The sequence below is a fragment of the Polypterus senegalus genome, chromosome 9, assembly GCF_016835505.1.
Source record: "Polypterus senegalus isolate Bchr_013 chromosome 9, ASM1683550v1, whole genome shotgun sequence".
Taxonomy (NCBI): domain Eukaryota; kingdom Metazoa; phylum Chordata; class Cladistia; order Polypteriformes; family Polypteridae; genus Polypterus; species Polypterus senegalus.
In genome coordinates this window covers 48,557,394-48,575,612 of record NC_053162.1, presented here as the reverse complement: position 1 = coordinate 48,575,612, position 18,219 = coordinate 48,557,394, and the positions used below count along the sequence as shown (strand labels likewise).

General features: G+C 36.6%; 1 protein-coding gene across 1 annotated transcript in view; it reads right to left on the bottom strand.

The window, feature by feature from the left end:
- Window positions 1-563: 563 nt before the first annotated feature.
- Window positions 564-18,219, bottom strand: part of dync1li2 (dynein, cytoplasmic 1, light intermediate chain 2) — a 70,614-nt gene continuing 52,958 nt past the window's right edge. The window contains exons 12-13 of the mRNA XM_039763094.1: window positions 8,363-8,479; window positions 564-3,972 (exon numbers count right to left, since the gene is read on the bottom strand). Coding sequence (XP_039619028.1) covers window positions 3,863-3,972; window positions 8,363-8,479 — 227 coding nt within the window. The 3' untranslated portion in view covers window positions 564-3,862. The remainder of the gene's footprint in view (window positions 3,973-8,362; window positions 8,480-18,219) is intronic.

Here is an 18,219-nt window from a genome sequence, read left to right as displayed (position 1 = left end):
ACCCCTAAATGAAAGAGACTAACAGAGTATTTTTGGTCAAGCTTTTTAAATATTGAAGAATTAGTCAAAACATAATCCAACCTGCAGATAAACACAACTGTTTTTAAAGGGATGGTTGAAGGTACGTCTTCACACAGTGTTGTGACATTATGACTTCCATGAACCACCCATCTGACTGCATGTGCACTTTAAAAACTTGGATCATTCTCCCATTAGTGAACAAGCAAGTAACTCTGCCCAGTCCAGAATCAAGCTTACTGAACCCAGTACTCGAGGCATATTTATTTTTCAGTACCTGATTTCATGTGACCTTTCTTACTTTTAGCCATAAAATGCTTCTTGTTTAATCAATTTCTGACACTTTTAGATCTAAATATGGTTTAATGAGATTGGAAATCTGTATGAAGAGCCATACATGCTGTTCCTGTAATTTTCATTTTTAGAGGCACAGACTGCATAAGGGATATTGTTTATAGTCACACTGAACAAATTATATAAAATCAACTTTAAAAAAATGCTTTACAAATTACCAATCAAAACAAAAGCAAGTGCAAATCTCAGTATTAGCAGCAAGAAAATTGAGTTTATTGAATGCTTATGCCAGATACAAAACCGTCTTTATTAAGCCAGACCTGTATTAGATGAAAACTGTTCTTCATATGACATTAACTGAATAAAATAATAAAACTAAAAACATTTACATTTGCTTCAGGGCTAAACAGTTCTACAACATAATTACATCCCTGTATACAAACATTAATGTCCAATGTTATTACTTTAGACAAAAATTGAAGGCTGTTAAGTGTTTCTGCACTTTGGTTTCTAACTCCTGCAAATACTGGTAACCAAACGATGCAGGATTCCAAAGATGGCAACATTTTGATAAATAATGGGCACAGACCATTGCAACAAAATGCTAAATCAATGACAAACATGGGGCACATTTCCATAATATTAATAAAATAAAACAATGAAAAGCTTAAAATGTATAGAAGGGACGGCAGGCAATAGCAGCCATACATTTTCAGCAAATTTCCACTATGAAATTAATAACTGTTTTTGAAACTGGAGCAAATGCTTGAAGAAGTCTGTCTCTAAATCACTGCCATTATCATGTGGAAATCAGAATATATTGTACATCTCAATCATTGTGTGTGAAATGCAAAGAGCTAAGCAAGCAGGTTGTTAATTACAGGACCACAATGTTTTTAAACTCCAAAATAAAACATTTATGCAAAATTGTATTATAAAGAGACTTCTTATACATTATTCCACATTTTTAAGTGCTTGCCTGGCACACAGACATGTTTAAATGCAAATAAATGCTCCAATTTTAATCATTGTGCTTTCACTTTAAGCATCAGTCTCTGCATTTAAGTACTTTTAAACACAGGTAAATTATTATATTTGCAACTTAACAGATCCAGACATACCATTCATTAAAGGGGGACTGGTTTGCTTCTGATCAATAAACTGGTTCATGCAACTAAAAATAAGACTCCACACAACTTGCCTTGTAGTCTTATGTTTATCATAATATAATTACATAAAAAAGAAAACTGAGTGTCTAAACATTACATTTATGTGCCTTTTCACCAAGCATAAAATTTGGAATGTTGGATTAGGATGTTCACTCAATTTGATAAAACACCTGTCCCAGCACTACTTCAAAGTGTTTTACAAAGCAAACTGAAATGTTGCAATTATTATTCAAGGTTGATAGTGCAACATGTTTTATTCAAAGCAGAATAAGAGAATAAAAACCAAGCATCTTTGGCTGCTACCATAGTTTCGGTTTTCGGTATTTTAGTAAGCTTTCCCACTTTTTAGGGCCAGGGTGAGGATGGGAATATGTAGGCATCTGAAGGCAGATATTTTGGAAGATACTGCTTCAAGAAGAAATGAATGCATTTTCTTTAAATTTACAACATACGGGTCACTTGATGTGCCTGAAACTGAAGGGTACAGAAGGATTCTATCTGCATATCCTTATGATAAGTTCCTTTCATTGTGTTAACACTGAGATCAACAATAAAAAGAGTAAATATTCTACTCTAAAACATCTAGGATGACACACCTCAATCGGTTAGTTTAACTTGTCTCACAATTAGAAAACCTACAATTGCAGACAAAGTGGCATAGTGGTTAGCACTGCTGCCTCATGGATCCAGCATCCTAGGATCAAATTTCATAACCAGTCACCATCTCTAAGGAGTTTGCGTGTTCTCCCTGTGTCTGCATGGGTTCTTCTCTGGGTACTTCCATTTTCTTCCCATGTCTTCAAAAGATGTACATGTAAGGTTATTGGCGATTCAAAATTGGCCCCGTATGAGTGAGGGTGTGTGCATGAGTGAACCCTTAATTAAATTAGGCAGGTTAGAAAATGTTGTGTTATAAATGCAGGTAGCTGCACTGGAATAACTAGTTACAGTGACTTTACCTTCTAACATGTTTCTTCTGATCACAAATAATCCAAAATATATTAAACTTAGCAAAATTAATAGTGACTTGCAAATCCTGTAACAAAAACAAAAACATTACAGAAATTATTTCATAATGCATACAGGTTTGGAAGAAAAAAAAATTAAAAAGATGTTCACTTTAGTAGGCAACTATGAGTTGCCAGGATTAGGTCTTTAAATAGTCTGAGGGTTAAAGTATTATTAAACTTTTTCTTGCTGACATTTTTTAATCTTCCTTTTTGGCAGACCATTAAAAGCTAGCTTTATTTTCATATTTATAAGCTTTCTGGTTTAACTCAAAATATTCAAACCAAGATGAAAAGTAACATGTTAGAAGTCTACTTAATGATTCTTACCAGGTGCCAATGCTGATTTTTGCTAGTGAATTTTGAAATGCTGCCACCATAACAATAATAGGCAGTATGCCCAATGATACGTTCAAAAGAATTCACCTAGGCAACAGCTTTACAAAAGCATTCTTATAAATTTGCAGACTGGTGTCATAAACAAAAAATAAATAAAAAAAAGAAACGAATAATACATATAAGTGACTGCTTGTACAACAGTGCATAACTGAAACAAGCACCTGGTATGACACACTGTGTCAGGCACTTGTAGCCACAGAAGAAAATTACCTCCCCCTTATTAGCTGATTGGCCTTCCAGTGACAACAATATTTCATAAACCTGAACTAAAATGCAACTGTCCATTTTCTGTTTTGTATAGGACCAATCACACCTTGTTAGTATTACATACTGCAACAATTTGATGATATTTACATAAACCACAAAATTCTACTTTCATTGACCATCCATATTTTCTTTTCCTTCTGACCATCAATTTCATACATACCATTATTCAAGCCACTATTTTCAAGTTAGTGTCATGAGGATACTGGAGACTCAAGACTAATTAATGCAGCTAATTCATTACAATGCAAAATAAAAAAAGGTCTAATTTATATATAAATACATTTTCCATAAGCCGTTTATTTCTTTACATTTACCTGGCTATCATGTTTCTTTTTTAGTTTCTTCAAAACAGTCAGGTCTTTTTTGCCATCATAATGGTTTACATGTATTCTTCCACAAGGCCCATTGCACAAACATAAAATCACCAGTTTTCTGAGTGCGGCAGATGAAGTAGAGGAAGTACGTGGGTGTTTTGCTACCTTACAGTGGCGGCATAAAATATATGCCACAAGACATGTTAAACATAATTGATGCCTTTTAAGTCAGCTCAATCCCTCAAATGTAGCCTTTCCAAAAATAAAAAATAAAATAAAAAATATATATATAACATCTGCTTTCTTGGAGGAAGTCTGTTCTTTTTTAAACTGGTGATTAAAGTTATATTTTGGTTCAGTCCTTTTTATCGTTTCCCAAGGGGAGCAGACACCTTCAAGCTTCATTGTCTGCTGGGGAAGTGTTGTTGGTTGTAACCATGGAATCTGGCTTCCGGGTCATTCTGTCCAACTCTGCTTGAACATCAGTCAAAACTGGCTTCTGTCCTTCAAACAGAAAAACAGAAAGTAAAAGAAAAAGTAATTTATGTACCCAGAACATTAGGATAATATTTCAGAGTGTATGGAATAGCATACATAAAATTAAAGGCGGCATTCTTAACTTACTGTAATACGCCAGACTGTACTAAGCATGAGGTCTGTGAATGAGAATGAAAGAAACCATCCTAGAGTAGCTATAAGGTAGAACAGCATGAATTTCTCAAACTAATTTAATCCAGTTCAGGGTTGTGGTTGGCTGCATTTACATTTATTTACCTAGTGGACATTTTTATCCTAAGCAACTTACAAAAACAAAGAGGTCAACATGATCAGGTGCAGCCTACCCTTGCTGTACAAGACAAAAGGCAGGTAGCAAACCTATATGCCCATAAATTGCAGGATCCCCTTACATTCACCATATACACACACCATCACTAAAGAGGACCAGTTTAAGGTTGCCAACTAACCTAATTTACATGTCTGTGGGGATGTTGGAGGAAACCCCCACACACAAGGAGAATAATAATAATTCATTACATTAATAGAGCGCTTTTCTCAGTACTCAAAGCGCTATCCACACAGGGAGAAACTGGGAAGCAAACCCACAATCTTCCACAGTCTCCTTACTGCAAAGCAGCAGCACTACCACTGCGCCACCTGTGAGGACATTGGCAATGTGGCATTTAAACAATGTGCAGGCAGCATTCAAACACAGTGAACTAGATAAACCTGGTAAATGAGAGCTGCCCTACTGTGCCACAAATGATTTGAAAATGTTTAGTCACTTTTGAGTTAAAATAAAGCTCATTAATGATACAGATTTAATAAAAAAAAAAAAAGACCAAATGGTAATCTCAGCATAAGTTTTGCTGATTATGAACAGTTATATGCAGTAACTCAAATTGACATTAATTAAGGCAATGTTGAAAAATGTTCCAAAGACAGACCCATTCTCAACTTTCAGATACACAATACTGGAAAAAATGGCTAAATAAAATAAGTGCTTTAATCACTTAAATATGAACAGCAGCATGTTGCTATTAATAAGGAGAATCAAAAGTACAATTATGTTTTTACATTTATTCATTGATAAGCTGCTTTACTGAATCATGATTTAGATTACGTGGGTCTGAGAATATTGTGGTAAGTACCTTATGCAGCATCCTCCTAAACGCTTGACCATTAAATTCTAGATGCCTGGTTAATGGCTAGGGGCTGGAATGGAGCCTGCAAGTAGAGGTACTATCCCACTATTGCTTCACTATGTGAACATGATGTAATAATCATTTAATTTGAATGCGCTGCAGTAGCAGTACTGTTAAAAGTGTAATTCTGCAGCATGGTGATTACATGAAAAGTAACTGTTTGTATATGAAATCAACTTTATTTACCACTTTTTTCCCTTCAACTCTACATAACCAAAGTTGTGCTTGAAAGTTTGTGAACCCTTTAGAATTTTCTATTTTTCTGCATAAATATGACCTAAAACATCATCAGAGTTTCACTCAAGTCCTAAAAGTAGATAAACAGAAACCAGTTAAACAAATAAGACAAAAATATTATACTTGGTTATTTATTTATTGAGGAAAATGATTGAATATTACATATATGTGAGAGGCAAAAGTATGTGAACCTCTAAGATTAGCAGTTTGAAGGTGAAGTTAGAGTCAGGTGTTTTCAATCAATGGGATGACAATCAGGTGTGAGCGGGGACCCTGTGTTATTTAAAGAACAGGGATCTATCAAAGTCTGCTCTTCACACCACATGTTTGTGGAAGTGTATCATGGCACGAACAAAGGAGCTTTCTGAGGACCTCATCAGTCTGGGAAAGGTTACAAAACCATCTCTAAAGAGTTTGGACTCCATCAATCCACAGTCAAACAGATTGTGTACAAATGGAGGAAATTCAAGACCATTGTTACCCTCCCCAGGAGTGGTCGACCAACGAAGATCACTTCAAGAGCAAGGCGTGTAATAGTCGGCGAGGTCACAAAGGACCCCAGGGTAACTTCTAAGCAACTGAAGGCCTCTCTCACATTGGCTAATGTTCATGTTCATGAGTCCACCATCAGGATAACACTGAACAACAATGGTGTGCATGGCAGGGCTGCAAGGAGGCAGCCACTGCTCTCCAAAAAAACATTACTGCTCGTCTGCAGAAAGATCACGAGGACAAACCAGAAGGCTATTGGAAGAATGTTTTGTGGCGGATAAGACCAAAATATAACTTTTTGGTTTAAATTAAAAGCGCTATGTTTGGAGAAAGGAAAACACTGCAGTCCAGCATAAGAACCTTATCCCATCTGTGAAACATGGTGGTGGTAGTGTCATGGTTTGGGCCTGTTTTGCTGCATCTGGGCCAGGATGGCTTGCCTTCATTGATGGAAAAATGAATTCTGAATTATTTCAGAGAATTCTAAAGGAAAATGTCAGGACATCTGTTCATGAACTGAATCTCAAGAGAAGGTGGGTCATATAGTAAGACAACAACCCTAAGCACACAAGTCCTTCTACCAAAGAATGGTTAAAGAAGAATAAAGTTAATGTCCTGGAATGGCCAAGTGAAAGTCCTGACCTTAATCCAATCGAAATGTTGTGGAAGGACCTGAAGCGAGCAGTTAATGTGAGGAAACCCACCAACATCTCAGAGTTGAAGCTGTTCTGTATGGAGGAATGGGCTAAAATTCCTCCAAGCCGGTGTTCGGGAATGATCAAAAGTTACCGGAAACGTTTAGTTGCAGTTATTGCTGCAAAGGGGGATCACACCAGATACTGAAAGGAAATGTTCACATACTTTTGCCACTCACAAATATGTAATATTTGATCATTTTCCTTAATAAATAAATGACCAAGTATAATATTTTTGTCTCATTTGTTTAACTGGTTTTTCTTTATCTACTTTTAGGACTTGAGTGAAAATCTGATGATGTTTTATGTCATATTTATGCAGAAATATAGAAAATTCTAAAGGGTTCACAAACTTTCAAGAACAACTGTATTTCTGTTTGCTAGACCCATGAAATTCCTTTAGTCAAAAATATTTAAATGTTATTTCAGTCTTTAATTAATGTGAAACTTCCTCAGCTATAATGCATTAAGCTAATGCACATTTTCCTTTGCTTTGTGGATAGTAATATAGTCAGTCATTGTATATATTCTGTCTGAATTTCCTTATTTTATCTTGCACTGTTATTTAATTTTTATTCTAGTGCACTCACACTTTCCTCTTTCTTCATGCTGTGAAATGCTTTAACCATAGGCTCTGTTAAGCATCTACCAAATATTCACAAAATATAATGCACAATATGAAATGAAAGACTGAAGGGAAAAAAAGTAATCAAGAGAAACTCAATTTTGTAATAGATTTAGTCCAATATTTAGACTGATTTACAAATCAGTAAAACAGCATTTTTTAAATATAACATGGAAGGGTTTAATTTATTTAAAAAATGTGTTTTTATTTTACAGAAATGGCACCATGGATTCCCGCAGGACACATTGGGAGTTGGAGTTTTATGCAGCTCTGTTGGGTTCCGTAGGAGCCGCTAGGGGGAGCTGCAGAGACGACAGAGCCTTGTTATGTGGGGCTATCACCTCACCTGGGAGTGATTCCAGACCTTGCTAATAAGCCATCTGTGGCACTCCCAGGTGCAGTATAATAGGAGCCGTCTGCCTTCATTCAAGGCCAGAGTTGGGAGGAAGAGGATGAAGCTTGATAGGACAAAGAAGTTTGTCCTGGGAGCTCTACATTGATTTCAGGATAATATAGGTTCATCCCATCCGCTTCGGCAAACTGTTTTTTTTCCATAGTTTAAAGTAGTTTGTCCTAAAATCGGGTTTGGCCTGTAATATATTATATATATACACACACACAGCATATATACACACAACCAAAAAGTTATACTAATCTGATTTAACCTGAAAATAGAGTATAAAATTTTTAAAATTTCTAGGCTACACTAATAGTAAAATTTAAAAATACACTTGCAAACAGTAGCACATTTATGTTTTAGTGCTATGCAGATAAGTACTGTGCACCAGTTCTCCAGATGGTGTTAAACAACTTGGTTTGCCAATAACTGCAACCATTTAAAGTCATGTGGACAAAGCAGCAAGCCTGTCTACAATTTTCCTTAGGTAATTAACATTGGGTATGTAACCTGATCCTCAGAATCAGGAAATGCCTACTATGTCCAAGGCTAAGTTATATTTCACAAAGAACTGTTAAATAGCCATTTAAGGATGTATAAAGAGATCCTGCAAAAAGACAGACTGTAATCTTCAATAGTCTCTTGAAAAAGAATTACATAAACCTGCAGCTAAATAAGCGATGTTAATAAGAACAGAGCAATACATGGATATAGTAAAAGTAAACATACCATTTCTCACTCATACCTGCTTTTTTGGCTGAGCTTTGAACACCTCCAGCACTGGGACTACCAGGGGTGCCTGTTTTTTTACTCAACAGGCTGTTAAAAAAGTTTGCCAAAACACCCTCATTCGCTGCAGCTCCTGTAGTAAATAAAAAGCAAATTCAATTTTATTATCAAGTCTTCAGTTATGCCTGTATAATTACAATCACCATCGATTAAGATAATAATAATAATTCATTTTATGTATATAGCACCCTTGTACACAAACACAACTAACAAAAGTGGAGACCCACTATTAACCTTCTTCAAAAATATGGACATGTACAGTAATATCCATAGTACATTTACTCTGATTAAATCTTGGGTCTTGCACCATCTTCCAAATATATACTTACAGGTTACCAAATGTTGCTATATAGTAAACATGTTGCTTCATGGCACAAAAGAAACTAAAAAGAAGTCATCATCAGAGATGGAGCCCAGCTTTGAACTGTAAAGCCTCATCCATAAACTGGATGGCACAAATTATAGTATTACTAGAGGTCCCACAGCCACTAGTAATGAAAATTTGTGGTACTGGCAGTCAATGGAACAAGCAGTGTTTGTTCAGAGGACATGCTGTGGAAAAATCTGGGAGACAGGTAATGAAATTATTCAAAATATGATGTTATGAAGTATTAAATATTAATTAATGGAAGCGGTTCACTGACATTACTTAAGCTGGCTGCATGCAAAATAGTAGGAATTCCTATTACTAGTGACAAGAAGACAAAAATATCTTGTCCAATATCATTTTCACCGAGAGAATGGTTATAAATGAAAACAGGTTCCCATAAGCACACACTATTGTCAGCAGCAGTTAGAGAAGATTATCTTGCCTAACAGAGAAACATCAGGATGGTACAAGGTTGGTTTTACATGTTAACCCTTGGATCATTTTCAGTCACCAGATGAAATGCAACCTTATTCAACAAAGAGTGAAGATTACAAAAGTCTAAGGTTTTTATTGAAGATTTTGACTCAGAAGAATAATACTTGGGCCAGTGTTGTATAACTAATGTTTTAGTCGTGGGTCATGTTAAGACTTGCTGACAGCAGTTTCTAATCTAGTCACCAGATCATGTTGGTTTAAACAACTGAAATCACTAAACATGCCTTATTTACCAACTTGTGTGCTCACAGCCAAGCATGCTCTCTGAAAGAGCCAGTGCTGTAGAAAGGGTTAACAGTTACAGTGAGTTCAGTTAAAGTCTCAAAAGCAGGAGACTCTGCACAGACAATTTTATTTTCTGTATTTGAGGTCCAAAACGCATGCATTTCCTCATTCCTCGTCAAGAAAGATGTATTGTACTTCCTAAAGAGCATTAATTGGTTGTCAGCTCTCACACACACAAGCCCACACCTCACCTACAACTAAAGGCAAAATCAGTTCTGTTTGATTCTGTTGGTGCAAGTCATTGCTAGCTGGAGTAAGTCATTGGATGTGTCACATTGCACATCTGGCTTCGCAGGAGTGCCATAGCAACTACCTTTGACTCACTAAGTGAATGCTATGACTGAAAATCATCAGGAAAGTCACATAATGTGAAATAGCCTTTAATTAACAAACTATTATAGGAGCATATGCTAAAGAAGTGTTCTAATCAGTGAGGGAAACATTCTCAGTAGGCCACTTCCAGTGCCTACAGTGCCATTGTTGTTCTTTTCCTAAACTGCTTATTTAAGTGATTTAAAACTAAACCATTTGGGAAGATATGAAACGTAATTTCTGGAGGGAAATTTACCAACCTGCATCTGATGTTAACATTCAGAAAATTTATTAGCTTAACTTTAAGAGGTCAGGGATGTCAGTATTATGAACTTTTCACTAACACATTCCCTTCTTAAAAGTAACATAATATGCCTGATGTGACTGGCATTTTATTCTGGCATTTTGTCATCACCAATAAGTTTAGAATATGCAAGTACAGTATAGTTTATTCAATTGTTAAGAGGCAATACTGAATTTGTTTACTCAAATCTCCTCACAGAGTTGCCACAACGTCAGTTTATGTGGGCTAAACTCTGAATCAGTACTCACTGTTTTCATACAAAATGCTGTCGATTACGTTTTCAGAGGCCATTTGGCACATGCTTATATAATGCTATCAATACTATTAAAAAGCCATTCAAGCCTGTCACTACACACCACATAATATAAAATTAATGGCAGTTCAAATGAGGTCAAACACAGTAGGTCTGTGTCAACCGAGTACCTAACCTGGTGTTTTTATGTAAATTGATCTCATTATCATCTATATACAAGAGGTCATCTTTGGAATGACTGCTGTTTAAAAAACATGGACCAAGCAGTACAACAACAAAAAGAATTGTGGCAGGAAGAGGAAAAGTAAGACTCCAACAAAGGAAATGAACACCAAGGGCAGTGGCCACAGATGAAATAATGGTTAGAATTATTGACCATGTAATCAATCATGGACTCTCTCTTACATAGATGCAGGGAAATCTGCAGAATGCTGAAGTTGCATCAACCATGAGAATATTCCACCAAACCAGCAGGTAGGATGCAGGCTTCAGCAGTCTCAGAACTGCTCATTACAGTATGTACTATATATAGTACTGTATATTTACATACATTGAGTATTGATTTTCTCCCTTAGAATCCAAAGATTATCTCGCACAACAACTGCCATTGTTGACATGGTCATTGCTGACAATGCCATATGACTCCGTGAAATCCGGGACATAGTTCTAGCAAACAACAAAGAATCTGGCAACATGGCAAGTGTCAGCATGACAGCAATTGCCAGAGTACTACAAAAGCATAAACTGACCATGAAGGGTCTTATACACTGTCCCATTTGAGAGGAATAGTGTAGCTATGAAGGAACTCAGATACCAATATGCCCCCAGGTAAATTGTCTTTTCAAAATAACACTGTTGTATTTTGTTCTTTAGTGGTTGTGACATTAAAGCTTATACACTATGAATAAAGTAGTCCATGATACAAGACCAGTCCCGACCAGCTACCCTAGCACTGAACAAGACCCTTGTACGCCAGAGTTGCTCCAGAGGGATTATGCCTCTAATTGATCAACTCTCCACAGGTGTGAGTAAGGCCGTCTTCCTTACAGGTTCCGTACAAATGTCTGAATTCCAACATAACAAACTGAGCTATGTATACAGTAATTAGATTAGATAAACTTTATTAATTGCAAGGGGAAATTCACTTGCATACAGCAGCAGAAACATACAAGGATAGAGACTCACACAATAAATAATATAGCCAATCAATCAATAAATGCTACTGTAATGCAATATAATCCTTACAATGTGGTACTTTGTGTTTTTCCTGTTAGAGGGTCATGGAGTTAGAGGCTATGTAAACAGCACATGTGTTCAGCTTTCTGAATGAAGCTGGGTGTAACCTGGCAAAACAATGGCAGTGAGGACAAAATATTGTAGGGCAAAGAGCAACTATGTAATTTCCAGGACAGAGAGGGGCCAACAGCACAAAGTGAGCAGCAATATGCAATGATGCTGTTGTGTCACACAAACCAGTCATTGGCCCATACAACACAGAGTGCCTCAATTTGTTCATCGATGAACTCTACAGGATACTGGTAATAGAGGATGAGAGAGGGCAGGTGGGCACCAATACATCAATATTTGTTGTGGTGTGGGATAACAAGGATGACATCAATGTTTCTGCCATAATACTCCCCCCATCCCTTCCTGAACCCCACTGAGGAATTCTTTTCTACGTGGAGGTGGAAGGTTTCTGACAACCACCTACATGTTCACATGTCCTTACTGGATGCCAAGATATTATACCAGAGCAATGCCAAGGATGGAACAGGCATGCCAAAAGATACTACACTAAATGTACTGCTACAGAGGACATCATATGTGTCGTTAATGAGAACCTGTGGCTGAATCCAGAGGACAGGATGGATTATAGCATTACAGTAGGATATATTGTGGTTTGTTATAGTTGTGGGCCAACAGTAAACGTGTGTCAGTATATTTTGTTTCTATAGTATTTACTGGACTACTACATTTTTGTTTTTCTTGATTTTGTTTCCAATACAAATGACTATTCTGTAACTACAGTAGACAACAGCCAGCAATAAAGACCATTGACATATACTGCTGCAACACAAACCTCTGAAGTTAAAACATAGCTTATATTTTAAATAATTATTCTGTTTTCAAAAATATATTCTTTGCAAGAACTATGTGATCTAAGAGAACTCTACATGAATTTATTATAGACTTTGACAAATTAAAAAAGGCCTTTTTTTTTTTAATAAGAAATTTTTGTCAAACTCTGAAAAAGCTTTGGGTAAATCCTCACTGAAACAAAATATGTTTTTTCCTTCAAATTTCTATCAGAAAAATAATAAAAGATTTTTTTGCACAGTTCAAAATGATGATGTTTTTCCATATAGAGAATACATTTTGAATAATCCTAGCAGATGAATGATTTACAATTTGTAACTGAACTGGTTCATATTTTGCAGACATTAATAAAGATATCTTGACAATGATTTAATTCCGTTCATTATCTCATATTTTGTTTGGGGCTTGGCAATACCTCAAATTTTTAATTCAGTTCAATTTTTTAGTAAATATCACTATGCAAAATTCAATATCGAGTTGTTCAGCACTTTTAATTTATTCACAACTGAACGTTAAATAAAATCCAAAAAATCTCTAGCAATCTTTCTAAGTGTGCCTATGCCCATGTAGCCTGGCAGTGCTGAGATGGTAACAAATAGAAAGGATCAGAAGAGGAAGCTGTAATAAGTACATAAGTTTAATATGTCACTGTGCTCTGCACAAAAAACTATTTTATAAATCCACTCACATGTACAGCTAACACAAGGCCAGATGTAGCACACAGGGGCTCATCATTTAGAACTGCTAGGCAAGCATTAGAAGACAAGAAAGGGACAACTACAAAAATGGGCATTGTACTATTTCTGTGTGACAGAGTCAGCATGATATTGGATCTTCTTTTGCTTGTTTGGAATGGCATGATTTACCTAAGTAGGGGCCTGCACATGGAAAAAGGGTATAAAACCTTGGAACATTGCCCTGCACACCTTTGAAGTCGACGGACAGATGGGAGAGAACGTCATCCGATCGTGAAAATCCTTCCAACGCAGCAACAAAAATTTCAGACTCTACACAAAGGTCTTGTCATGACTTCCCGTCTCGTCATTAAAGAAAGCTAAGTTATTTTCTCTTATGTGATTTCTTCCCGCCATATCACTATGGGAGGGATATTGCCTCTTTATAATATATATATATATATAGGTGCAGGTTACTTAAGACGCTGCAATTACAAAAGAACTTATTCCAACCAGGGACCTAGCGCCCCCTATAGGAAAACGGACGCATTTTGAACAGGTAGGTTTAGCACTGCTGTTTGCAAATGTTTTGATTTTCTTAGGGTGACAGGTCAATCAGTAGAGCATCTAAAGGTAAAAGAAGTTACTGAATGTGAAAAGGCCATCCTGGCACATGTGGCACCCGCAATGTGCACTTCTGCCTTCCTGGCAAAGTGGATCCCTGCTAAGCAAAGTTCCATAAAATGTTTGCTGTTCTCAAAAATAGGAAACAAGCAGAAGAGTATCAAGGTTCAACAACTGCAGTGACTACCATATTTCAAATTTTAAATTATTTGTACTTTGTCAAATAACTATACTAGCCAATAATTCATATCACACCAGAAGTGAGAAATCAGGACATCGTGTAAGCTCTTGTCCTTTTATGTCAAGCACTTTCTGTCGCTGAAACGTTACAAGCTGTAATATCCTTTTTCATATTTTCATATTGAATATGCACTTTCATTTAACAAGTGAACTGAGCTTCCTAATGACTGAGAAAAATGTTTTCTGAACGAGTTACGATGCAATGTTATCAACTCATTCAAGTTTCTGTTTAATCCTTTAACACAGCTTGTTCCAATTCTGCTTTTAGACAGACAGAGGGTTTTTAAGTAATCAAGATAAGTTGAGACACCTGTACGAATTGCTCGCTTCAACTTGCAAGGCTTGAATTACTTTAATTGCTGCAGAAAATCTGTAAGTAGTAACCTATTAGTTGGTTCCTGAAGAAGGCCCATTATTCTGATACTGTATTTGCTTTTTTCAGTTTTTCCTACCCTAAATTTCAAATTTAAACCTCTGGCAGTTTACTGCTTACCTTTTAACCATTTTAGGTAATTCATTTCATTTCAGCAGATTAAATTTGAAGAAAAAATAAATCATTCACACACACACACACACACACACAAACAATTCAGTACCTTTCATATTAGGATCCGGTTTCTTCACAGTTGTCATTGGGGAGACACTGGCAACATTTGCTGGGCCAGAGCGACCTGTAGGTCGAGGAGAACCAGTAGGAGCTCTTGGTGGGGGTTCCTACAGCACAACAAGCACATTGGTGTTCTTATATGAATTCCCAAACCATTTTTGTGCAATGAAAAATATTAAGAACAATGATTAAGATTATCCACTGTGATTTTCTTAGGATGGAACAAAGCAAAAATCTAATAAATTTGAAATGCATCTTCTAAATGTTGGGGGATTCATTATTTTTATATGGGAGACTACTTATTTAATACAATAAATGAAATAATTTATATAAACACATTGAATAATATAAACCCCATTTTTCAGTTTATTAAATAAAACATAAATTATACATTTTATTTAGGATAATTTACATAAGATATAGCTTATAATTGAATAAACTCTGTGACCAAGGCTGGAGTAGCATTATCGCACACTTAAGCAGTGTTTTTAATTGTGTGCATTTAAACAGTCAGTTAGTCATTTTCTAACCCGCTTAGTTTGCTGAAGCCTATCCCAGATAGCATAGAGCAACACAGGAACAAGCCCTGGATAGGGCAAAAGCACTGGAGAAAAAAGAGCAGGCACATAACAGTTTAGTCACTGACAGGCAGGCAATTACTACTGACATCATGCTTTAAGACGCTGTGGAGCAGCTGCAGGCTCACTCCCTAAATGAAACAGAAAAAAATGGAACCCTGGTAAATATGCAATTATAAAGCAAACTTTAGAAAGAAGTGTTATTATCTATTAGAAAAAATATGTTTAAGCTCAAATGAACTAACCATAATGTATGGGTTTGTAAGAAGATGTGGAATAGGGGCTTTTGGAGACTTTGTTGTTTAACTTGTATCTCATAGTTATATGTTTTAAGTTTGCAGAAGAGCAAGACCAACAGTAAATTCTCAGTGGTCTGATTTTACTGATGTCACTTAATAAAAGCCAGCCATAAAGCCACGGTATAAAAGAAGGCACAGTCTTCAGGAATGATGCATAGCTGTAATGCAGCAACACCTAAAATGCACCAGGAAAGTGCAAACTTTTATATATATATATATATATATATATATATATATATATATATATATATATATATATATATATATATATATATATATATATATAAAATAAAAGGCAAAGCCCTCATTGACTGACTGACTCATCACTAATTCTCCAACTTCCCGTGTAGGTAGAAGGCTGAAATTTGGCAGGCTCATTCCTTACAGCTTAGTTGCGCCCCCATACCCATGCCTCCCACGTAATTGAGTGTCAGCCCATATAAGGCCATCCGTCAGCAGCAATCCAATAGACACGCTGCCGCTACGAGGCATTTGTCATGCCTAAGACGAATACGATTTTTGTGAGATACAAGTTTAGTGAGAAGACGCAGGGTATAAACGAGACTTTTGATCACTTTGTAACGGAGTTAAAATTGCTGGTGAAGGACTGTGCTTATGCCAACGAAGATGAGATGGTCAGGGATAGAATAGTGTTTGGCACAAACTCAGCAAAAGTGCGAGAGAAACTTTCAAGTGCCAGGTCTGATCTAACATTAAATAAAGCCGTGGATATCACAAGATCGCACGAGATAGCAAACCTTTGATGTATGTACTCCGAGCGGCTCACGTGAACTTACTGTGAACGCAGTACGCAGACAACAAGCAAAAGCTCCAAAGAGCGCCGAACAAAAAACGCATTACACAATTGAGAAGGCAGCAAAAGAATATGAAGCGAGTGACACATACAAGCATATTCATAAGTGCAGCTACTGGAAACAAAGCACACGGTGGAAAAGTCAATGTCCAGCTAAAGGAAGACAGTGCAAACGAAGATGAGATGGTCAGGGATAGAATAGTGTTTGGCACAAACTCAGCAAAAGTGCGAGAGAAACTTAAGTGCCGGGTCTGAGCTAACATTAAATAAAGTCGTGGACATCGCAAGATCGCACGAGATAGCACAACCACAGCAGAGAACCTTCGATGCATGTACTCCGAGCGGCTCACGTGAACTGACTGTGAACGCAGTATGCACACAAAAAGCAAGAGCTCCAATGAGCGCTTGTTTCCTGCAGAGGCATTAGCTCTCTTGGAAATGTGTTCTTTTAATATTGTGGCTTATTAAATAATTAGACAATATCATAATATACCAGAAAAGGCGATATCCCTCCCATAGTGATTACGCGTACAAGAATCACATGAGACAAAATATCTTTTAGCTTACATTTACTGACGTTTTACGCAGTTACAGACGAGGAGGCATATGGACAGACTTTATCCAGGTGGGAATCTGGATCAACACAGTCAGCCATTTTTTCCGTCCCTACGCTGGGAGGTTTTCAACACACCTGGTGTCACAGCCTCGAAGGGTCTGGCCACTGTCCAGACCTTTTATATGGTTCTTGCTTCATTTGCTGGTCTTCTCGTTTCCAAACAAGGGCTGAATTCCTCTCCCACAAAATACAGAAATATCATAGTGCTTACATGTCGATTCTCATTCTCCCAAGAAGGAAAGAAGGTTTGTGCTGATAGAGGACAGAAATACCCTAACCTGTGTTTAAGCTGACTATACAAGCCTCCAGTTGTCTTTGGCTATCTAATCCAATGCTTGGTCAGCAATTCTAACTGCTGAGCCTCTGTGTGCCACAGTTAACATGCACATGTGAATAAAACTCATAACAGTACTGTCCAGATACAGTGACATAAAGAAAATGTAGTATTACAAGCCACCCTTTGTCACTGGATCTGTGACAAAAAACAATATTTGAAAGTCATATCCACAAAACAAAAGGTACTTGATCCCCATCACAGTGTCAATATTTCAAGTCATTTGGGACATGTGAGATGTAGTATCACTATAGCTTCTGTACCATTCATCTAAAACCAGCGTAAACATGGACAAACAGTTACATTTAACATGCTGTTATCAAGTAGTGATATCTCATCAATGGTGTTAGTGGAGATTTTTGCCCTGTTATTTCTTACATAGTCTGTGTTGTGTCTACATATTACTGAATTCATGCAGTGGGTGTCATAGCATCAGATTATATTACAATCCTATATAGCATCTTGATGGATTACACTATTCTTTGGCACTTCTATCATTTCTAGCTTCAATATGTTGCTAGATGTGCCCACCCTTTGATGTCTGATCCCTTTATGAGTTACAATAGTTGTAACATAACTCAGATGCTATTCTAGCTTCATTGCTATGATTATTAATTGTTCTTAACTAGTATTATTGCATAATTGTTCATTCACTATCTGTTATCCTCCCCAACTTCACTATCAGATGTTCTATTCCAAGTTACCAATTTACAAGTTCACATCATTGATAAATCATGCATATCCTCATACCTTTGAGCCCTTCTTATAATAGTTTCAAGTATTTTCCTAGACTTGCTATATATATATATGCCTTGTCCAACCCAGTGGTTTGTTAACAAAGTCTCTTTCTTGGTGGCTTTGCAGATTGGTAACTTTGCAGATCCGTCTGAACAAAGTGTGACTGCTTCAAG